The sequence below is a fragment of the Canis lupus genome, chromosome 10 (assembly GCF_003254725.2).
Source record: "Canis lupus dingo isolate Sandy chromosome 10, ASM325472v2, whole genome shotgun sequence".
Taxonomy (NCBI): domain Eukaryota; kingdom Metazoa; phylum Chordata; class Mammalia; order Carnivora; family Canidae; genus Canis; species Canis lupus.
The window spans coordinates 43,501,788-43,526,201 of NC_064252.1; the positions used below are offsets into that span (position 1 = coordinate 43,501,788).

General features: G+C 39.1%; 1 protein-coding gene across 2 annotated transcripts in view; it reads left to right on the forward strand.

Annotated features, from left to right (window-relative positions):
- AFF3 (ALF transcription elongation factor 3) overlaps positions 1-24,414 on the forward strand; it is a 520,935-nt gene that overhangs the window by 69,018 nt on the left and 427,503 nt on the right. For both annotated transcript variants that reach the window (XM_035695979.2, XM_025464016.3), the window contains 4 exons: positions 18,091-18,165; positions 20,415-20,535; positions 21,518-21,830; positions 21,960-22,345. In XM_035695979.2, the coding sequence (XP_035551872.1) occupies positions 18,091-18,165; positions 20,415-20,535; positions 21,518-21,830; positions 21,960-22,345 (895 nt within the window). The remainder of the gene's footprint in view (positions 1-18,090; positions 18,166-20,414; positions 20,536-21,517; positions 21,831-21,959; positions 22,346-24,414) is intronic.

A 24,414-nucleotide genomic window follows, 5' to 3' on the forward strand; every position in this document is an offset into this window, starting at 1 on the left:
ATTCTGATATAAATGTCCCACTATCATTCCTCTAGAAAGTTTAGTATTTGCAGATAAAAAAAAAAAAAGAAAAAATTGGATTTCTGTGGACTTTCATTGTAAGAGAAAAAGTTAGTTATTCCAATGATTTAATTTTTTTGAATTCTTTTTTTTAAAAGATTTTATTTATTTATTCATGAGAGACACAGAGAGAGAGGCAGAGACATAGGCAGAGGGAGAAGCAGGCTTCCTGTGGGGAGCCTATTGTGGGACTTGATCCTAGGACTCCGGGATCATGTCCTGAGCTAAAGACAAACGCTCAACCACTGAGCTACCCAGGTGCCCCTAATTTTTTGAATTCTGAATTGAAAAGAGATTGCTATATTTGAAACCTAAAGATGGGAATGAGTTTGTGCAACTTATTTTTGTCAAGTTTAGTTTTTACTTCCGTATTTAATTCTTTTTTTATATGTCTATATAAGTTATTAATTCTGTTGTTACATATGTATATTTTGTATGTAATACCACTTTATGTTTCCATTTCATCTTAGATTATTATTCATTGTTCTTTTATGTGCTCCAATAAAGTCATTGTTTCTATATGTGTTTTCTGATTGACAAGTTGAATAAAGAAATTGATTTTCTTTGGAGTAAAACTAAGTATTGAGTCACACAGGAAAGCCTTTGGAAAACAAATAGAGCAATCCTTTTGTCAATGCTAATATTTCAGTTTTTCAAGCTACTTGCATGACTGGAGTGATAACCGATCTTAGAACAAGCATTTGATATTGATTTGCCAGTCTAAAGTAACAAGTTACCGCTTCACTTCTTATCAAGAATTAAATCAAAATAATTCTAGGCCTATATAATATGTATCTTGAGAGTTCTCTTGCATGATTTATGTGTTGCAGTGTAGCAGGGATAAATGTTGAAGAATCATATGACTTTAGATAAAGGTTGTATATTATTACATAATTTTATTATATAATAAATCTTAATTTGATATACACAAAAAGCTGTTGCAGGGGTTTTTATTTTTATTTATTTGTTTGCTTATTTATTTATTTTTAAAAGATTTTATTTACTTATTCATGAGAGACACAGAGAGAGAGAGGCAGAGACACAGGTAGAGGGAGAGGCAGGTTCCATGCATTCCCCCGATGTGGGACTCGATCCTGGGACTCCAGGATCATGCCTTGGGCCGAAGGCAGGCACCAAACCACTGAGGCCCCCCCCCCCCCGCCGGGATCCCCAGTTGCAGGGATTTTTAAAAAGTTGAGGGGCATATCGTATTATAAGAATTTGCATCTTTTTAAATTAATCCTGATGAATTTTTAGCCCATAAGGCTTTTTAATTGTCCAATAAAAATCCCAAATGGGAAACACTGATTTGCTTACAAAACATAGATTTTTTTTGCAAATCTGAATTATCATTCAAAGCTGATATTAGAAATAAAAATTCTATGTTGTTTCCTCTTTTTCAGAATTAAAATATGAGGTTATAATTAGGTACTCTGTGTTTCATATAAAAGTCAGATAGTATTTTTTTGCATATTTTAAATTTATTTCCAGAATTTACCATCTGGTAAATGGTTTGAGTTAATTTCAGAGAGTTGCAAATAACTCAGATGTTTCATACAGAATTAACAATTCATGCATCCCATATATGTGTGTATGAGTCTATATGCGATAAGCTTGTTGTAGCTCAGATATTTAAAATAAATCCAGAATTAATATTGGATCTTTTTCTTACAAGCCCTCTTCCTTCTCGAAGGCCATAGAATTGTTTTTGATAATGTAGGTCTGTTTCTTGCTTATGCTACATGTTCATAATGTGTCAATGGGAGTAGGGTTTTTTTGTGACAGCAACCCTACTTAGGCACCCAAGTGCAGGAAAACTATATCTTTATGCTTCTATATTTGGCAAGGGAGGAGATGTGGATGTGACATATGAGAGGATGTGTGTACCTGTTCCTAAACAAGCTCCTAGCAATTGTGTGTGGAATTGGCAAGCTGATTCCAGAATATGTATGACAGATACAAAGGGGTCACTATACTAAGACAGTCTGGAAAAAGAATAAGGTTGTAGGGCTTACTCTACTGGATATCAAGACTTTATTACAAAGCTGTAGTAATTAAGACATATAGTGTTGGCACAGGGATAAGCAAATAGACAAATGGAATTGAAAAAGGAGTCCAGCAACAGAACCACACCTATATGAAGACCTGATTTATGGTGAAAGTTGGCACTGTATAGCAATGTGAAAATAATGGTCTTTCCAACTAATAGAGCTGGGTCATTTGGCTTGCCGTGTGGAAAAAAATGAAACCGATCATCATATTACATCAAAATCAATTTCAGGTGGTTCCTTCCCCCCCCCCCCCCAACTGACGTTGGTTTCATGCATAGTATGTGGTAGTGGTCAAGTGTAATTCATTGAGTTTGATTAGATCATGGATAGAACATATCCATTAACAAGTTTAATAGAATATTGCCAGCATCTCAGAAATCTCTCCTGGGCATCCTTCCAATCACTGTTTCTTTCCCTTTTTTTTTTTCCAGAGATAACCATTATCTTGAATTCTGATGCTAAAGTTAATGCTTACTTATTTTTGTACATCATACAAATGGAATTATATAGTAGATACCCTTCTCTGTTTTGCTTCTTTTGCTCAGTATTGTGTTTGTGAGATTAATTTATGTTGCTGGTTATAGTTGTAGTTCTTAAGAAGTGTGGAGTTATGCTTCTCCTCCCTAAATGGAGGTGGAGTATCTATATAAATTGTTTGGATTTGTTTACTTAGTATGGACTCATGGATATTTCTTTGATACCTTGGATTATATTCCAGTACTATTTTAGTCATTTTCTTGTTCAGGTTGCTCCAGCTTTGGCCAGCAGAAACTCTTTCAGTTGCCTTTTATATCTCCTTGGTATAGGCTCATCATTGGTGGTGGTGGTATTGCTTTTTGGTGCTACAAGTTGGTCAGATCTATCTTGTACATTTTCTGTGGCAGTCTAAAAGTAAGCCATTTCTTCAAGAAGCCCTGGTTCCTTTCATTGGAGAATGCTGTTGGAAACCAAGATCTGAGTGCTAGCCATGTTCATTGTCACTGAGGTGTTGATGTTTCTAGGCCCACTTAGCTGACAGAGCAAGGACATATATGTGTATATACTAACCTGTGCATATATACATATATATATATATACATATATACTATAAATATTTACATATGTATCCATCTGCATATATATTAAGCTGAACATAAGTTCAGGCTGATGTCTAGAGCTCTAACTCATTATTACATGGATTGCATAGATCCTGCCAGGTTCCCCTCACCGTCTTATGTGAAGAAGATTCCAAAGGTTTTTGGCCAATTAGAAGAATGGATTTGCTATTTATTGAGAGGAAAAGACTGCATGGGAGCAAAATTGGGGTGAACATCTGGAATACTGTTATCCTATTGTTGAATGACGTGAATTAAATAGATAATATTTTATTTTAAATGTTAATAAAATATGTATAACATTTATAATTGTGAAGTAATCCTTTTAACTCAGATTGTCACTTTCTTTCTTAAATTAAGTAAAATACATGCAACTTGGAATTTGCCATTTTAACCATTTTTAAGCATACAGTTCAGTAGTGTTAAATGCAGTAAATCTCCAGAACTGTTTTCATCTCACAAAACCAAAACTCTTTATGATCAGCTCATTTACTTAGCATTATATCCTTAAGGTCCATCCATGTTGTATGTATTAGGTTGCTAGGATTATTTAACAAAATGCCACAGATGGGGTGGCTTAAACAGCAGAGATTTCTTTCTTCACCGTCCTGACAGCTGGAATTCCCAGATCAAAGTGTTAGAAGGTTTGGTTTGTTATGAAGCCTCTCTCCTTAGCTTGCAGATGGCTTCTGTCATCCCTCCTCTTCACATGGTCTTTTCTCTCTGCATAGACATCTCTGGTGTCCCCCTGGTGAGGCCAAATTTCCTTTTCTCAGAAGGACACCAGTTGGATTGAATTAGGACCCACCCTCATGACTCATTTTAACTGAATCACCTCTTCCAAGGCCCTGCTTCCACATACAGTCACATTCTAGATACTGGGGGTTAGAGCTTCGATATTTGACTTTAGGAGGGACACAGTTTAGCTGATAACATTGTAGTATATGTCATGTGTCAGAATCTCCTTCCTTTTCAGGCTGAATACATTCCATCATGTGTGAAGAGCACATTTTATTTATCCATTCATTGGTTGGTTGGGTTGCTTCCACCTTTGGGGTGTTATGAATAATGCTGCTCTGAACATGGATGTACAGATGAACATGGATGTATATATTTGAGACCTTGCTTTCAAGTCTTCTGGGAATATGCCAGAAGTAAGATTGTTAAATCATACAGTAATTCTATTCTTAGCTTTTTGAGGAACTGCCATACTGTTTTCTAATGCACCTGCACCAATTTACATTCCCAGCAACCGTGCACACAGGGTTCCAGTTTCTATACATGCTCGCCAACACTTGGTGTTGTCTGTGTCTTAGAGCAGCGATCCTAATGTATAGGAAGAGTCTGAAGACTCAAACATACCAAATACAAACAAAGGAAAAAGAAAGTTTTATTTCTAATGTTTCTCAGGAATAGCCAGCATTAACATCTTGGTATTCTTTTAGATTTTTTTTCCTGTGTATGTATGCAGGAATACACAGAAATATGTATACACACATACACTTTTGTATGATTTTTTTTACTTTTGTATAATTTTAACAAAACTTTTATCATTTGCTTACATAATTTTTATCCTGTTTTTTTTTCATTTAACATTACGAGTATTTCCTGTGAACTTAAGTAGTATTGAAATACATGAGTTTTAATGGCCACAGTAAATTACGATTTAATTATTTTCTGATTATTGCACATCAGGTTGCTTCTAGTTTCCCTTGTATACAATTCTCTGATGAAAATTTATCTGTATAAATCTCTGCATTTCTGACAATTTCCTTTGAACAGATTCCTAGGAGGAGATGAGCAAGATAAAAGATCCTTTTTAAAGGTTCTGAATATGGATTACAAAACACAGAACTGTTGTCAGGAACTTGGTTCTGATCTAGACTCCCTCCAGCTACATGGAAGACACCACTGTCAGCCAACACTTACCAGACTTGAATATTAATTTTTCCAACTCACTTAAACATTTTTTTTCTAATTGGGTAGGTAAAAATGGTTTCACTTTGATTTGCCTTGCATTTCTTTAATTATTAGTGAGGATGTGCAGTTGTTACATATTTATTATTCTTTCTCTTGTGAATTTTATGTGCCTGATAAAACAGTTGACGTGGATAGAAAATGGCACATTGAATTTGCAGAATTACCAATATTTTTCTAGTGTAAGAATAGTATAAGAAGATGTTATTGGTCATAGCCTTTAATGTTTAAGAATATATAATATGCCTAATATTAAGAGATGTTGCATTTATTAATGCTACTTTCCTTGTTTTATGAGATGTAAATACTAGACAACTGCTTAAAATATAAGTATTTGTAACAGAGGAGATGCATGTTATAATTTGAAGAAGAGTTCATTTTTATTTAAATTCCAACATTATTACTTACTAACCTGAAAATAAATAATTAATACAGTAAATACTATTACTCAAACAGCAAACAAAATTAGATTAGATGAGAGAGAAGGAGACAGACAATCTGACACAAAAACTCAGGACTACTGATAAAATTATAAGGGGAGAGAGATTTGGAGGGGAATGGTGCAGACAAGGGAGTAGGATGGACAATTAACCAATTTGTAGCCAGGAGAGCAGAATTCAGAGTTCCTGGAGGGCTTTGGCAATTCAGTAAACCCTTTTTGAGGTAAATTGTTATCCTCCTATAAATTGAAAGTCTCAGATGCCTCTGTACCCAGGTTTGTCATATTGGGGTTATGTTTCTCTCTGGAGAAGTAGGCAAGCTGAGTTCATAAAGAGACTTTCCCAGACTTGGTATCATGTGACCTGGTGTCTTCTGAGTTATCCCTAGGGTTTATGCAGATTATTTGTCTGAAGCCCAGATTATATCAGTGTAGATGCAATTAGATACTAACAGGATGAACATGGTGATTTTATGTTTGTTTGGTATGCTTAAGTACAGGGGAATTACTGACAGATTCAGAAAGTCTTTGATCAACATGAAGTTTAGTTGGATTAAAGTCTACAGGTTACATTTGTGGAGACATCTGTTTAGTTCTTCCTTGGGGAGGAAGAGTGAGTGGGTAGGAGGCGTGGAGCCTGGCCTGGTAGGGAGAGCCAGGATCCCATAGAGTGTCACATATAAACCTGTGCTATATTTACTAATCATTGCTTTAATTTTACATTTTACATGTTTATAGCTAATTCAGGAAGGAGAAACAAATTGAAACTTAACACTGTCAATATTTTAAAAGTATAATGCTTTCTATTAAAAAAGTAATGTGCTTGTAAAATGTCCAACCTAGGCAGAAGAATATAAATCCCTTCCCACCCCCTGCCACTTCATTGTTTACTTCAGAGATGAGTATTTTAAGATTTTCATATGTTTGTAAAAACACACATGTTATTTTATGTAAAAGAGATTATATCATCCATGCTCTTCTATAGCTTATTCTTTTTCCTTTAATATGTATGTTTTTGGTATTTTTCTATGTCTGTAGATCCCCTCCATCCAATGGCTTCATAGTCTTCCATTGTATGAAAGTTCATAATTTATTAAGCAGTCTCTTCAGAATGATATGTAATTGACTTTAAATTTGTTTTGCAGTTTAAATAATGCTACAGTGACATCCTAAATATGGATGGTGTATTATTAAATATGAAATCTTTGAGTCAAAGTCAGTATTTAAGGACAGCCTGAGATGGATAAGAAGTGCATATTTTTCTGCATAGTGGGTATTTTAATCACCTCTGTCCAGGCATTAAAAGTATTTTACCTTGGCAGAGCACTTTAACGTTTTCAAAGAATTCTACATTCATGACTTCATTTGCTTCTTACAAGTGATCAGCGTATGGATTGGTTTTATTAATCTTGCTAAAGCATGGAGTGGTTCCTAACTTGTCTATGGCTGGACCTTACCTGGGTCTCCTCATTCTTGGTCTGATATTAATATATTTGAAGATAGTGGAGTGTCCTTGAAAGGTATAGGGCCAGTGGTAGGAAATGTTCTTCTTGTCCAGTGGGGAGGTTTGCTAGGTTTTTCTTTTTATGTCATTTCAACCTGACTCTGAATCATTAGCTTTTTATTCAAGAAAGCTTTAAGTTTAGTGATTTTCAGGTATGTTTCCCATTGATATATTACAATATCTTCTGTTAATGCATATAAACTTTTAATTCTAAATGGACAATATGACACTTTCATGTTTCTTTGTGCCAGTCATTTAAAGAATTATTTGATAAAACCTTGCTTTATCAACTCCTTGAGACTGCTGCCTTCAGAATGTATCTGAAAGCCCTTTTTGTATCATAGCATATGTTTTACTGTCCTGAGAAGACCAGATAAATCTACTCATAGTATTGTTTATCCTTACTGATTATTCAGTGAAAGGAGGGGTTGAGTGAAAATTAATGTTGGCAGCCATCCATCCATTCATTCAACAAATGGTGACAGAGTGCCTAATGTAAGCCAGGTATTATCCTTAGCTAATTCTGAGAGGTGTGGACACTAAAATCTTATGGAGGGAGACCTTAGGCACTCCAAAAGCTGGGCAGTTAAGATGGAAGCCCACAGAATGGAATCCTCCTTCTAACTCAGCAGAAAGCTAATGTTGAATTGCCAGAGATCAAAGGTGAGAAGTCAAATGTTTCTTCTCTGGTCTCTCCCTCTAGTATGTGCCACTAACTGCCCAACCTTGTTCTGGACATAGCATTTTGAGAAAGAAGAACCTTTTTCCTAGACTTTCTTCATAATAAATGTATTTTAATGCCACAGAGTCGCCTATGTTGCCTGTGATGTTGAATTTACTTTGTTGTGAATGGTTGTATGTTGAACACATTGAAAGAAACAAAAAGAGTAAGGAGCGAGGGAAGAGAGGAAAAGAGAAGGGGAAGGAGGGGTATTTTAAGTTAACATGAAGCAAATATATTGGCAGAATATGTATGAGTGTCCTGTTTACAGCATTTCTTAAAAGAATTGTGAAAATTATCATCATGTGCAGGCAGCCCCATAATGTATAATATTCCTAATGTTCTAGGAATCTAATAAAATATTTTTATGATAAATTAGATGTCTATTTAAAATTGGGAACTTGTGAATGATACATCAGCCATAGGAAGACCCCTTGGTTTTCTGACACTGCATTATACGGATATTTAGAATTAATCATCTTTACTTCGCTAGCACCTAATGAATTATAGAACTATAGAGTTCAAATAATTCATAATTTTTAACATCGTCCTCTAACTCAAGCTTAATCGACTATAGAGCTTTCACCATGGTAAGTTAGAGAAGTCCCCAAGAATGGGTATTTTTTCATATCTACCTAGCATTTTGGTATATAGTGCTAATTAAATTTTTTGAATACAAATATATATATTTTAAACACTTCAATTGTTTTTAATATCCAGAACTTCTGTGGAACTTAGAATTTTAATTCTAACAGTTACTGTTTAGGCAACTCATTTAAATTTTCTTTTTTTTTTCATTTTTTTTCATTTAAATTTTCTAAGCCTCATTTCTCCATTGAAGACAGGCATTTATCTGTAAAATGAACAGAAGAATGTTTATGGCACACAGATTTTCATTTTTATATTTGCATGTTCCTTTATTAAAATCTGTGTTTTTCATAAATAAGGGTTACATAACAGTTTGCTGAGAGGGATAATAAAGTAACAAAACTTACTTTACAAATTGTCCGACACCAAACAGTTGCTCAGTATTACTGTTAATATGATTCCCATTGTTATACTCTACAACCACAAAGAACATTTTAAGATCCAGGATTTTTTTTTAATTCATGAGAGACACACAGAGAGAGGCAGAGACATAGGTGGAGGGAGAAGCAGGCTCCCTGTGGGGCACCAAATGTGGGACTCGATCCCAAGACCCTGGGATCATGATCAGAGCCAAAGGCAGATGCTCAACCACTGAGCCACCTAGGATTTGAATGGATTTTTATTCTGTTTGTTCAAATTGTGGTATGTATATAGGCTAAAATTTTTTTTAAAACTTTTATTTATTTATGATAGTCACAGAGAGAGAGAGAGAGAGAGAGAGAGGGGCAGAGACACAGGCAGAGGGAGAAGCAGGCTCCATGCACCGGGAGCCTGATGTGGGAATCGATCCCGGGTCTCCAGGATCGCGCCCTGGGCCAAAGGCAGGCGCCAAACCGCTGCGCCACCCAGGGATCCCTAAATTTTGAAAAGGAATGAGAAAAAAATTTAAAAATAATTTATCATGTATTTTAAAGTACTTTGAGTATTATTTTTAGTACCCACTCTGTGCCAGGTAGCATTCTAGCTGCTGGGAATATAGTTTTACAGAAAAAAGATACAGATCCTCTTCTGTGGGGCTAACCATTTCATGGAGGACTTAGATGATTCATGTAAGACATGTGACTGGAGGGAGAGTGTAGGGTTCTATATAGGACATATGAAGGGCACCCTTGTCAAGACTTGGGTCTGTTGAGAGCATCAGGGGATATTTTTGTGAAGGAAGCATCACTAAATTGAGACCTTCAGGATCAGGAATAGGTAGGCAGGTGGAGAGCATACACCTCGGCTCAAAGAGAGGCTATAGTATAGAGATTGGGGGAGATTTGAGCTGACATTGGAGAGATAAGCAGGGACCAGGCCCTACAGGGTCATGGATACCAGATTTGGATTCTGTCCAAGAGAGGGTGGAGCATCACAGTGATGTGATCAAACTGCTATTTTAGGAAACACCACTTCACTGTGGAAGAGCAAATTGCAGGAAGAACAATAGGAAGCACTGTGAAGGACTAGGAGAGAGCTTCTGGTGGCCTGGACTGAAGACATAGCATTGGAGAATGAGACAGACAGTTGGACAAATTGGAGTGATACTGACAGGCCTGGGGGATTGACTGGATGCTCTTGTTTCTGACCAACCAACTATGTGGGTAGTGATGCCATCCACCAGCATAGGCAACAGAGTGGAGGCAGAGGCTGGGTCAGGGAGTGGCAATGAGGTATGTGTACACTTGCTGCACTCTGTGTAACTGTGGGAAATATGACTTGAGAAGATGAGGTGGATAGTTGCATAATTGGGTCTGGAGCCAAGAAGAGAGACTTGGGTAAGTCTTGGGAAAGAAGAGACCAAGCCTAGACAAAAGGTCTTGCCCAGATCTTAAGTGGCAACAAATTCTAAAGGAGTGACAAAAGAGTAGAGACAAGCATAGCACATTCAAGAGTAGCCCAAAAGGCAGGAGGTGAATTATGAGTATATATTTCCATAGAGTGTAGGGAAGAAAGCTTCTCAAAAGGCAATAGTAGCTGTGTGGGAGGTTGTAGAGTGAAAAGTATCCATTGATTGCCTAGTGAGGAAGTTGTGACCTTGCTGTGAAGAACAGAACCAAATCACATGGGTTTAGGAAAACCAAAAATTGGAGAGAGAGCAAGTGTGGATGGCTCTGCAGAAAACAGTGGCTGATGGAAAGCAACAGCCAGAAGGGGGCAGAGGGTCAGGGAGGACTTGTCATTTTCTTTTTTAGAAGATAGGAGGGACTTGAATGAGTTCATTAGCTGATGGAAAAAATCCCAGGGGAGACCAAGATGGCGACTAAGTACGAGAAAGTGGCATCTGTAGAAGGCAGGTTGGGGGCAGTAGGCTTCGGTGTTCAAATGGGAGAATTAGCCTGGGAAAGAGGAAAGAGGAGTGAGGAGTAGGGGAATCCAGAAAAGGATGTGAGGCCTGAGGTGGCAGGTGAGGTGAGAAAGATTGGAGGATGAGAAGTTGAGAGAGCATCTGCCCATTACCTTCTGTTTCCCTGTGACCGAGGAACTGAGTCCATGTCTCGTACCCCAGACCTGCAATCCTGGTGACATAGAGGCTGCATCCTCTCAGTGGTTCTCTGTTCTTATTCAGACACTGAGGATTTCCATCGTATTTTCCTCTTCCCTCTTCCCTTTACCCACTAAGACTTCTAGCTCAGCTGATAAACTGCCCTGTACTAAAATAGGCCATTCTCAATTTCAAAATAGGATCTCTCTCCCTTTCAGATAAATTATTGGGTCTATGATAGTCTTTGCCATTTGTATTTCCTACGTGGAAGACTCTAATGGTTGGTCTGTCAGATTGCTTCCACACCAGAAGGTATTTGAGGACATGCATATTCCTTTAATTCTTTATTTCCTTTAAGTTAGCTGTATTTGCTTTCATTCTAGCCTGGGGTTAGTTCTGTACCTCACAGGTAAATTAATTCAGTTCAACAGATGAAAGTAGCTCAAGTTAACTCTTAACTCCTTTTCAGAAATCCCATTTCAACCAGATAGTGTGTGTCATTAATGGTTCTGGGAGGAAAAGAAGTTGAACAGTTGGATTCAGGGAGAACAGGAGCCATTCTTTAATGGCTGATGTTCAGGATCTTTTCTGTGTCCAGAAAGTGGACCCAGCCAATATCAGGAAGTTATATGAGAGGACATGGCTACCGTTCTGTCCCCTAGTTTAGTGTAGAGTATCACATCCATGACCCTGAGTGGCCACAAAGGGAGGGTATGGAAGGACATCATAGTTAAAACATAAGCACGCTATTAAATATGACTTCTTGCATATGGTTTTAAAATTCCTAGGAATATAAGTTTAGAAACTGATGTTGCAAAGTGAAAATGAAATTTAACTGAGTATTTGGTGGAGGAAAGTACTTTATTGAAAGTCTTGGGAGTGAGTGTCCTTCTAATAACGGACACCGTGATTGATGGCAGCTCTGTGCTGCTGCTGGCTAGAAGTGAGCTCTTTGAAATAGCATAGTAGGGACTATATAGGTGGGTCTTGTTTGGTTAAGTTACTACTGCTTGTGTGAAGCTCCACTGCATCTTTATATTCTAACAAGGAGAAGATGGTAAATCAGAGTAATTGCTTCATCCCAAGGCACTTTTATATTGTAAAGGAAAAAAGGTCCTGTTAAGAAACTCAAATTAACTTCTCTGTTTATACTATGCTATGTGGAAAGCCTCTTGGAAAGCTGCTTGTCATACAACCTGGTGGTTTATTTATAATGGAACAATTCCATTAGAACCTGACACTTGTTCTCATGCCACGAAGACTTTAAGATCCCTCAGGAAAAGCATTTAACCCTTGGAAATGCAAAGCTGTCATTTATCTGTCATCTCTCTAAGAACTCACTGGGGGCTATTTACAAGAGAGAGTTGAAACAGTCATCATTTCCACTGAGAAATGGAGTTAGGACTAACTAAATGATCAGTATAGAACTGACAAATGTCCAGCACCATATTGCAGAAGTGTCTTGTCTTTGTAAGTGTAATTATGGTATTCCATAATTTTTAAGGAGCTCACTGTACAGAATTAATACTGGAGTATTTTTTTAATACTGGAGTATTAATTGCTAGTGCTGACTCAGTTGAATTGCTTATCCCACTTATATAAGTTTTAGAAGAATTCTTGAAGTTAACACTTTCCAACTAAAGAGACTTAGCAGATCTTAGAAGAATGAACTGAAATTGTCATGATCTGAAAATTAATACCCTTCTGCCTGGCATTTACTAGCAAAAGATGGGGATGCCATTTGTCAAAGCCTGTCAGTGAGCAGATTCCCCGGGGAGCCAGCAGAGCAGAGTCTAAGAATTCGGTTTCTGGTGCCAGACTGCCTGGCTTCAGACCCCAGCATTGTCGCTCACCGGCTATGGACTTGTATGAGTTAGTTAACCTCAGAGCCTCTTGTTTCTTCACTGGTAGATGGGGATAATGTCTCTTACGGTTTTCAAAACCACTCAGTGAAATAATGCATGTAAAGTGCTTCAGTAATAGTAAAGGGTTGCTGTTATTAGCAAAATTTAATATGGGCCTGATGGGCTTGGGAAGATGTTACAGATTATCCCAAAAGGCTATTTTTCTTTGGAATATTTGTGGGCTCAATTTGTCTATGAGTGTTCATTATTTTGTGACTCCCTTCTGTTTTCCTAGTTTCACCAAAGCTGTGGTACGGGACAAGTGATTATGGCCCAAACCACTCTCAATTTTTTTCCCATTCTTGTAGAATAGATCGGCAGTGCTGAGGCAGAGATCTGTAAATGCTCTTAGAGGGTTTCAATATTGAATTAAGATTGAGATCACCTTTGTGATCCAAGACAAACAAGTAAGGTTGGACTGACCTTTCCAGGGTACTTGTCGAAATGATTTTGGGGATCATACTTACAAAGCTGATGGCAAAGCCAGTAGTGTAATGCTCTTGGGGGAAAATGGAATCAAGAGATGTGAGAAGGGAATTACTTGGCTCTCCAAGAAAAGCCTAGTATAAGTGAGCAGGACAGAATGCTGTTCTTCAGGATTTAAGGGTTATATGGGCCGTTGACCAGTCCTCACTCCTCAGCAGATCTTTAACTACCAACCTCACCACTCTTCTCATCACCATCACCCCTTCCCACCACTCTCCAGCCCCTCTTCCCACCACTTCACCACTACCACTCTAACCACCACCATCACTCCTGTCATTTCCATTACCCCCCAAACATTACCAACCCCGCCAACACCCCACCCCTTCTCACTTCCCCCAACTCCTCTTAATGCCACCACCCCCTACCCCTCTTATCCTCAGCCCCATCATCACCACCATTACCTCCATCCTTTATGTCCTCATCCCCACCCCCATCCCCATCGTCACTGCCATTACCTCCATCACCCCCCGCTCCCTACCTTCTCATCCCCACCCCACCCCCATCATTACTACCATCACCCCCACCCCCTACATCCTCATCCCCACCCTCACCTCCATCATCACCACCAGTACCTCCATCACCTCCATCCCCTACCTCCTCATCCCCACCCCACACTCATCATCCCCATCATTACCTCCATCACCCCTACCCCCTGCCTTCTCATCCCCACCCTTACCTCCATCATCCCCACCATTACCCCCATCCCCTATCTCCTCATCCCCACCCCCACCTCCATCATCACCATCCCTACCACTATTACCCTCCCCATCCCTACCCCACACCCCCAGCACCAGTACCATGGCTACAACAGTTCAGGACCTTGAAGGACTCCGGTTGGGGAATCTTTGCCTCTTTACCCAGCTGTGATTCCAACCCACCTTCTCTCTGACTCACTTCTCACACCTGCTCATTCTCTGACCACCTTCCTGTCTCTCAGTCTTCCAGCTCTGTCTGTAGATTAAGGAAGGAATTTGCGAGTATACTTTAACAGTCTTACTTTTCTTTGACTTAAGGGATTACTGATCTTTTATCATTTGCTTTATAAATAACAAGAGATGATAGTTTTACTCATTAAGTTTAAAGCAATTGTTATAATTTTGCAGTGTTTGATTAAGTTTCTTTAATTATACAAAGTTGTTGACATTGCTACTCCAAAGAACAGGAGAGTTTCTGCAAAACATTCTCGCTACTTGTTGTCTTCTCTTTGTGTTTGCCCCTGTGGCTGCCAGTGCACTCTAGGGGAAGGTTAGTGTGTTGTGCAAGGGCTTTGAGGGTCCCATGACTGAAAAGGTTATCTTCTCTGTGGTCAAGGTGTTCAAGGCCAGTCCTGATGCAAACTGTAAAGAAAGGGACAGTGTGTCTTTTATTCTTCCTTGTGTCCACCCTTCATTTATTTACTCCAAACCAGACCTGCTCCAGGAAGGGATCAGATTAAACTCATTTAGGGTAAGGTAGCAACAACATGGTGGCGGTGGAGCTCACCAAACAAATGAAGCTTTAAATGTGGAATTCCAGCAGGTTAAAGAACTAGGATGGTGTAGGCAGGGCAGAGGTCACCTCCTCCACATCCTTTCAAAGGCTGCCTAGTAGTAATTTGTGTATCATGTACTTTTAAGCCCTTCTTCCCTTCATTCTCCTCTACCCACCCTTTTCTCAAGACCCGGCTCAAAGGCAGTCTTTTGCAGGAAGCACTCCAGATTCCCTGTGCTTCCTTCTCTGATGCCCCAAACACATGATGTCAACATGCTCTGCTTTAAATGGGCCACTTCCCTCTTCTCCCCGTCTCCTGAACCATTGGCTTCACAGTAACAAGGAAAGGCCAGTCACAGCCCTAGTTGTCTCCCTTGGACCTAGCACCATGGCTTTCAGAAAAATACTTTTGGACTAAAGTGAGTTGTGTTTCTGCTGTGTAAGAGGACAGTAGATTTTAACCATAGAGAACATGATAACTTTCTTCAAAAGATTGGTGAGAGGTCGTTCTCTCTCTTCTCCTTGAATTTACTTGTTTTCCAGCCCTCAACTCTGGAGACATACCAGTAGATAAGATAATGTTTTTTGTTTTGTTTTGTTTTGCTTTGTTTTGTTTTTTAAAGAAGAAAACAGTTTGATGACTCTCATCGAGGGGTGGGATTAGCTATGTATGCCCTTGGCTGATAGCATCCTCCATGGGAAATGCAGTTTGTCTGCAGCAAATGTTCAGATATAAACAGGCTGCATATGAATCAGTGCCAGAGGGAGGAGAGCAGTCCCTCCTGGCCAGCTGGGCCTTCTGGGTCAAACCTGGGCTCAGCTGAGTGGGTGGCTCCACCAGCTCCACCACCTCTCCCTCCAGGAGGGCTGCTTAGGCAGAGACAAGAGCAGGCTAAGGGATGGGTAGGATTTGATGCAAATAGTGATACCAGCAGCCCAAGCTGACTTATTACTTCAGAGTCTATAATTTCTAAATTGGCTCATCTGTGCTCTAGTCCACTATTCTGTATTACATGGATATCATTTTATCGCGTGTACTATGGAAAGAAACTGATTTTTGTCTTTTGTGGACTATAAAAAAATTTAACAACTTAGCCTTTATTCCAGAATTCTCCTTTTAGTTCTTTCTGAATGGAAAGTAGCTTCCCTATGTTTCATTTGCCCTGTTTTGCTTTTGTGAGGTTCACATTCACTGTTTATCAATACTTGGCTTGTAGACATCAGGGTTTAGGAAGCATATCCACCTCTTGCTCCCAGGTAGCTCCTCATCCATGGATTGACACTGCTGTTCCTTCTACATGATGTCTTCTTTATGACATTGTTTTGATTATCAAAGTCTTACTGTAAGTTCCTTGATCTTTAGAAAAGTTATCCCAGCAGTGATAAACACCATCGTTTTCTTTCTTCAAGGGACATTGTAAGGATAAGTAAGGGACCTGTGTGTGGGATGTTTTGAGCTTAGTAGAAGGGAGAAGCCATTAGATTCAAAGGTATTACTATTATTTGGTTTTATACTGTTACCATATGATCAAGAATACATTAATTTTAGAAATGGTGATAATTTCATGTTTGAATTTCTATTCCTATCTACTCAGCATAATTGGCTTTGGCCTGAACCTTACACTTACTTACTTCATTTTATAGATTAAAAGCAAATAAAGGGAAATTATCAGAAATGTTTTTACTATAGTTTTCATTGCTGTTTTTTAATTCTAAAAATAAATAGGTCTTTTAAAAGGAGTTGATTAAAAAGGCTCATTTTCTGGGAATGTTATGCATCTGCAATAAATAATAAATAATATTGTAGCAGTTGGCTGCCTCCACTTTCATACAAAATAAATAAATACATTTGGTGACATACATTTGAGGAGTGTGATTCTTATAATTTTCATGGAAATAAGGAATAACTTTACAGAGATTTCACCATCTGCTAGTCATCAAAAAAACAAAAAACAAAAAACAAAACAACAAAAAAACAACAAAAAAAACTCCAAAACAAACCAACGCAGCTCATAACATGAGGCTTTTACTGAGTCTAATGTATGTATCAGCATGCCAGGAATCAGAATTCTCTACAACTTTAGTCAGCCATTCCCCAGGGAAGCTGACCTGACTTTTCAGCATGTCAAGGGAAAGGTTCCTTTGCTTCTAAAGCAAATGGCATGATCTTTACATTGCTTGAATGACAGAGGAGGGAAGAGAACTGAGTTTTAATGGTGAGAGATCAAGAGAAAGGCACTCTCTGGAGTTGTAAGTACCTGCACAGATTTCACTGGTAATTAGTGGAGTGGTGGACTCACTGTTGAGAAGATACTGTCTTTATGAGTTAAAACATTTAGCGTTGGTAGAAGAGATAAGAGTTCAGACGTTTAGAGAAAGATGGGGGGTGGCAAGTCCAGACTTTCTCTACAATGACATTTGCTTTAAGCAGGTGACATTTTAGCTTCCAAGGCCTGACAAGACAGGTGGGGGTTGTGGTTCTAGTGAAGGAGGTGGAGTCAGATGGGTCACCTTTAGGAAGTGTTGAATGCTCAGTAGAAGCAACAGAGCTGCCTTCCAAAGAAGGAGAAGAAAAACCAAAGGGAAGGCACTGAAGAAGCATTAGCTCTCCTTTTGGATTTCTTTTGTGCTCTTCTGGAGAAGGTGGGGATGATTGTCATTTTTTGGTCATTCTGGTTTCATCTAGTGGCATGGAGGTTACTGCATGGCACAAGCATCATGGCAGTGCCATAAAAGATGGCAAGTGCATTTCTATTAGCAGGCTGTGTGTAGGTGATCCTGAGGGTGTTCAGTCCTTCTTAGTATGAGAAGGAATAGGCTGGGTGTGCAAGCCGAACCTCATTAGGGAACGTTAGCCAGCCCAGATGTGCATCTTGAAGTGCTTTTGGTTATCTTTAAATGGATTGTGGAATAGGCAGATTTAGTTAAAGAGGAGCAGCTTGCCTCTCACCTCCAGCTTCTCCATATTTTGAAGTGATTCTTACTCCCTGACCCTGAATGCAGCAAGTCTGATAGCTGCCTGATTGAATATGGCTTTTAGCCTAATGATAAACATCTAAACTAGGTTGCAAAGTAGACAGAGCTTATAAATTTGTTTTCATTGCTATACTCTATGCTGTCCCTCTCCCTTTTTTGTTATACCTCCTATTTGGACCCCCTTTGGGCCTCTATGTCCTCTGCCCTTTCCCCTTGGAAACTCATGCACACTCAGATACCAAGGCCTGCTTGGGTTAAAGTGTTTCCTCTTCTTGTGGTGTCTACATTTTTTACAGGGGTGAAGACATCTTAAACCAGAGGAATGACTCTCTAGTTGTGGAATTTCAGTCTTCCGCCAGCAGATGCAGGAGGTATTATTTTGGGCATGGGGGCCTCTTAGGAGCCCTGAAATCATTCTAAATGACCACTTGCCTGCCCCATGTCACATAAGGCCACTTCATGCATCACACCAGTCTCATGCGTGTGGTTGGTTTGACTTGCCCTGAGGGCAGTAAGCATGTTTGTGGGAGTCTCTGTGCATGGAGTTCTGCACAGTCGGTGCTTCACAGATGTCTGGACATGCTGGAGAGGGGAAGAAGTGCAGTGCATGCAATGCAAGCTTGTATTTCTGACTGCAAATGCTGGTATTGGTCCCAAAGTTAGCAAGTTCATAGTAAAACTCGGATTCACTTCGTGGTTAAAGCTTACTTCATCTCCATCCACAGCATGGGTCAGTCTCCATTTGAAATCCATGGAATGTTCGTGAAAGCTGGGGTTTCATATTGCAAACATCCACAAGCAGGGCAGGACAATCACAGCCTCTTATTTGAACTGGAAGCTTGGTTCTGTGAATAAGAGTGTCATTTTCATCTTACACTAGTCACTATGACCATAGCTGCCCAGAGAGTTCTTAGTGATGGCTATGTTGGAGCAATGAGCCTCTCAGTTGGTAAGGCTGTGGCTGCAGCCTCCGTTAATGTGAAGGTCACTGGTTAGACTCCCCAATATAATAACTTTGGGTAACGTGCTAAAGATGAATTAAAATGCTAATAGGTGACACGTTCTGGGTATTTTAACATTCCCTAATCTTAAATTTAAATGGAATGCCTTAGGTGTTCTCACAGCCTTGCTGGAAGCATATTCAGCATTGCCCCTTAGCAATTTAAAGTATATTCTGTTCACCTGGGCATAGCTAGAAGGATAAGCAGTATTTATTTTATGATCATTTTATTTGTGTCCTCTACAGCCACATGACACAATATTCTCTCTTATACTCAAGATAGCAATTTGGCTAAAACAAAACAAGACAAAACAGAATCTCTCTCTTTTCATATGTTTCTGTAAACTCATGGATTCTTTCATTATTAACAACACTTAAAAGCAATACATTGGAGTTTGGGTACCTAAAGCTATTCTAAAGCCATTTTGTGCATTATCTTCACATTGAAACCTTACCACGCCATGAAGAATCCCTGTTTTATAATGAAGACACTGGAGTGAGAGAGTTTGTGTGCTCTTCCATCATCGAGTCGCTGGTTATGGGAGAACCGGTTAGTAGGTAGTTGTCCTGGCTCCCAGCTCAGGCATCTGAGTATTAGACCAAGTGGGAGCTCAAAGGAAAACAAGGTCAGTTAAACCAAATGCTTCAGCTAGGAAATGAAGACAGTGCACATTCTGAGGGACATGTCAGTTCTCCACTGAGGCCAGATTTCCTTATATACTGAGCTGAAAAAAAACAAGTGTATTTCCTTCCTTCAGTAAATGGGTCACTTCCTTATTATTAGTTGAATTAGCCTATTTTCTCCTTATGAGGGGGAAGGAACACTATTTCTCCCTTAGTCCTCCCAGTTATCTGGTGTCTGGTCACTTCATAATTGTATTTTGGGAGAATAGATATTAATTTTCTTTAACAAAAAAAGCTGAGATCCTTGATGACACACCATAATTCAATTTCCGTTCTCTCCCTACGTTGCCTGCACCCCTTCCTCCTGGCACATTTTTCATAGTTAGGAGGAGTGATAGTGTCAAATATATCAGAAGGAAGAATTGATTCAGTAGTAGTTTGACGACTTGACTGATTAACAGAGATCAGAAGAAGGCTCATAACTGTGAAAACCATTGCAGCATGGAGTTTTAACAGCTCTTTAGGGAGCTAGTTAATGAAAGAATCACTACAGAAACACAGCCATACAAAAAAAAAAAAAAAAAAAAAAGGAAAAGAAAGACAAGAACAGGAGCATTCCCATAGAACATTCAGAGGCTATGTCATAAGAGGAAATATGCTCGTAATTTCTATTTACACATCACTGTAATTACTGTCTGCCTTAAGATTACTTTCAGTCTTCTGTCAAAGCTGCTTAGATATTTCCTGTCTTAGATATCAGGCAGAGAGGACTAGTACTGGTTGGAACTTGCCCTAAGGATTTTTTTTTTTCCCCCTGAAGAATGTAATTATCAGACACCCAAGCTCCTACTGCTGGGTGTCTAATCTGATCCTTGTTCTCCTTGTCACGGCCGTCTATCCATGAACCAGACTTTTGCACTCAGGGGAATGTTCCACAGGGTTTTAGCCTTTAACTTTTTCCTGTGTGGTTGTTCTCTTTTCTTTCTCCTGATGCAGCGTCTATGAACCAGATAGAAATGTGTTACGAAGGAAGGAACGAGAGAGAAGAAATCAGGAAACACAGCAGGATGATGGCACATTTAATTCGAGTTACTCCCTCTTCAGTGAACCTTATAAGGTAGATGATTTTCAATTCATCTTCTCCCCGACTTGTACCTCTACCCCTGTGATGGCAGTCTCTCCTTGAAGAGTTGACCAACCAAACTCCAGCTTGTTCTCTGCCTGTTCAGCCCAAGAAGACAGCTCTGCCTCTCAGAATGAGGTCTTTTCCCACAAATCTTGGTGTCTAGTTCACATGACTTGACTGCCTGTTTCCTCAGTAAAATGTAACTTTTGCGTAATGGTGAGAGCTGCTTGCTGTGAATTTTATCAATAGTATGGATTTCATTTCTGCATTGATTTTCAAAGTTAATGCCACTTGTAATGTTTTTCCTTCTAAGCTATAGGAAATAAAAAGAGGTTGGGTAACATATTTGCCACACATAGGTTATGCTGTGATCAGGCTACCTGATAAGATAATGAGAAAAAAAAAATGGCTGGATTGTTTCTCATTTACACCAAAGGCCAGAGATACAAACTCTGCCAAAATGAAAGGTCTTCCAAGATTTCACTAATATCTGAGGCCTGCACGGAACTGTGGATAGTTGGCCTCTTGCACATTTAGCTCATGTTCATTTTTAAGCTTTATGCTGACTTCTTTTGCCTGTCACTCTGGGTTTCTGACAAGAATATGATATATTTAGAAATTGGCAGCAGAACAATTTGAGCCCAATTTGAATTTTCAAGAAAAGTTTCTAAGGGACTCTAAAAAAGCAAAGAAAACCCAATCCTGGAAAGCCTTAATCCTGATTTCCATTGCTGCATCATACCACCAAGGATAGATTCCCTTTTGGTGTAGTCTAAGGCTCTTAGTGGCTTCCTGGTTCTGGTGCCATGCAGCGTAGATGGATTTCTGAGACAACGATTTTGATTTCACCTCCCAGCTCTCATTCTGAATGTGACAGCCCTGACTCTATGAGCCATCAAGGCACCTCTCCATTGTTTCCTGTATTTCCCTTGTCTCTAACGACAAGGTGCTTACTGTGTTTTTCTTTCTCCAGACTAACAAGGGGGATGAGCTCTCCAACCGGATCCAGAATACTTTAGGCAATTACGATGAAATGAAAGACTTTTTAACTGATCGATCTAATCAGAGTCATCTTGTTGGCGTTCCCAAACCTGGGGTTCCTCAGGCTCCCGTGAACAAGATCGATGAACATTTTGCTGCAGATTCAAGAGCCCAGGCCCAGCCCTCATCTGTCTGTAGCACTGCTTCTTCCACACCAGCAGCTGTCCCTGTGCAGCAGAGTAAGAGAGGCACCATGGGCTGGCAGAAGGCCGGGCATCCGCCATCAGATGGCCAACAGAGAGCAAGTAAGCACGGACACAGGTTGCTTGATTTGAACCGCTCTGCTAACCCAAAGAACCATAATAAAAAACCTAACCAGTCTGTGTTGAGCCCCTCATCCTCATCTTCCTCTTCTTCTTCTTCTTCCAACTCAGCACAACAAGGCTCTCTCAGGACCTTGCTTGGAGATGGTGTTGGCAGACAGCAGCCACGAGCCAAACAAGTGTGTAATGTAGAGGTGGGTCTTCAGACCCAGGAAAGGCCACCTGCTATGGCAGCCAAGCATAGCAGCAGCGGACACTGTGTTCAGAACTTTCCTCCATCCCTGGCTTCAAAACCCAGCCTGGTCCAGCAGAAACCAACTGCATATGTGCGGCCGATGGATGGCCAAGATCAAGCTCCCGACGAGTCTCCAAAGCTTAAGTCGTCCACAGAAACGGGTGTGCACTGCACCTCATACAGGGGAGTCCCGGCCACCAAGCCAGAGTCTGCCAGAGCCAAGGCCAAACTTTCCAAGTTAAGCATCCCCAAACAAGGAGAGGTGAGTCTCTATTCAATGCCACCTACCATCTGAGTCATTCTCAGTGATAGCTTGATACAAATTTACTTACCATGTTTATTTTCAGTGTGTGAACCATTCATGTGATAGGATTTGTAGCAATTGCTAAAGGAGAATGTACAGATAAACAATGATTTCTTAAAATCTCAGATTGATTATCACCCATTTTTTTTTTAAGTTCCAACATAATGCAGTTACATGTCTATGTTCGTTCTGGAGGGAATGTTTCCTTCAGTATAGGTCAGGGTTTTTTTTTGTGTGTGTGTGTGTGTGAATGAGTTGGTGTTGACATGAAATAGTAGAAATAAAAGTATTGTAAAGGCCGTATATAAAGAGGTTAATTTTTATGTGAAAGAGTTCAGAAGTTCAATATTTTTGTCAGTTTTGAAATATTCCAGGACAAACTTTACAAAGTAAACCTCGATGATTTTTAAAGTAATTATTAAATGACTCAATATTGAATATGGTGAATATTCGAGTGTATTGTATGTCCCATCTATATTATAAACTTAAAATCCAGATTAATTGATGTTAATCAAGTAAGAACTTTTCTTGCCCTGTAAAAATGATCTTCGGTTGTATGAAGTGTGTGAAATCTTTCAGTTCAGATTCTTCTGATTTGCCTCTTGAATTTAATCTGAGGTATTTATTTATTGCATTACAAAATGTGTAGGCTAGATGTATGGAATATTAGAATTCATAAAGCAAATCTCATAATCACAGAGGTAGCAAAGAGTCTAGTCTACTTGAACAGTAAATCTGGATGGAAAATGAAGTCTTGGTTTAGAGAAGCACATTTCATACTATATTCCAAATTGATGACAGTTGTCAAAAGCATAGGAAAAAGTATGCCTGCACATTTTTTTTTGTTTTGTTGTGATGTGGTATATTAAGTAACATGAAATGTGAATTCTAGAACATTGGACTTAGGAAATATTCAGGTTTTTTTTTTCTTTTTGACATTTGTTTTTAAAGATGGAGTAACACTGTAGCTAGCATATTCTTTGTTTCTTAATTTGATTTAATGACCAACTAAAACACAAATGATTTGATGTTTCTTGTGGGGAGTCTGACAAGGCTGAACTTAATAATTTCTGAGCTGAGCTCTTACCTCAGAAAGCACAGTGCACCAATTGGGAGATCAACATATTGCCCTTAGAGAAGATACATCCAAGATGTTTATGCAGGTTCTAATGAGGAAATTAAGTGACATTCACTTTTGATTATTCATTTATGATGGATCCCATAAAGTATTCTCAGGAATTAATTGGAGCAACATATAACTTCCGCAAGCATTCATGTTTTTAAAAATTTGCAGGAAACACGTATTAATATCACCTTATAAAATTGAATTTATCAAGTCCTTTGATTTGTGTTATCATCATCCAGTGACCTGGCAAATAAAACATGGCTTATCCTTGAACAGAGGTGACTGTAATCCCCAGGAATCCTTTATAATTTTAATCCCAATTGATTCCTTGTTAAAATGATTTTTATGTGCCAAAGAAACTTCAAATTTATTAGTAATTTATTTATTTACTTTGTAACCCAATGAGCTGATAAAGCCTGGTTAAAAGCCAGTTTTTCATAGCCAGTACAGCCTTATGTAGATAACTGTACAGTTTTCATTAGGCTTTTGGGTATGCCATTAATAACGTGGACACTTTCAGGACGCCCTTCCAAGACCCCAGATTGGGAATGACACATTGTACTACGGTTCAGTAATCACAGAAAGAGGGAAATGCCTGAGATAGAAAGTCATACCGAGAAAAATTAGAGCTTTTATACAGGAAGTGTTTCATTTCCCCCATGTAATGACATTGAGCCTGTGAGCTTGCTCCCTTCCTAACATTTTGTACTGAATAGTTTAAAGAGGCCAATCATGCATTGATAGAAAAGAGGGAAGAAGTGTTGTTTGCAGAACAAAATTTTAATTGGTGGATTTGTTTTTTTGTTTTTGTTTTGGGTTTTTTGTTTTTGGTAGGGAAGATAGTACACTCTTTACATTAGCAAAAAACTCCATATTATGGAAAATATGATAATTTGAATCA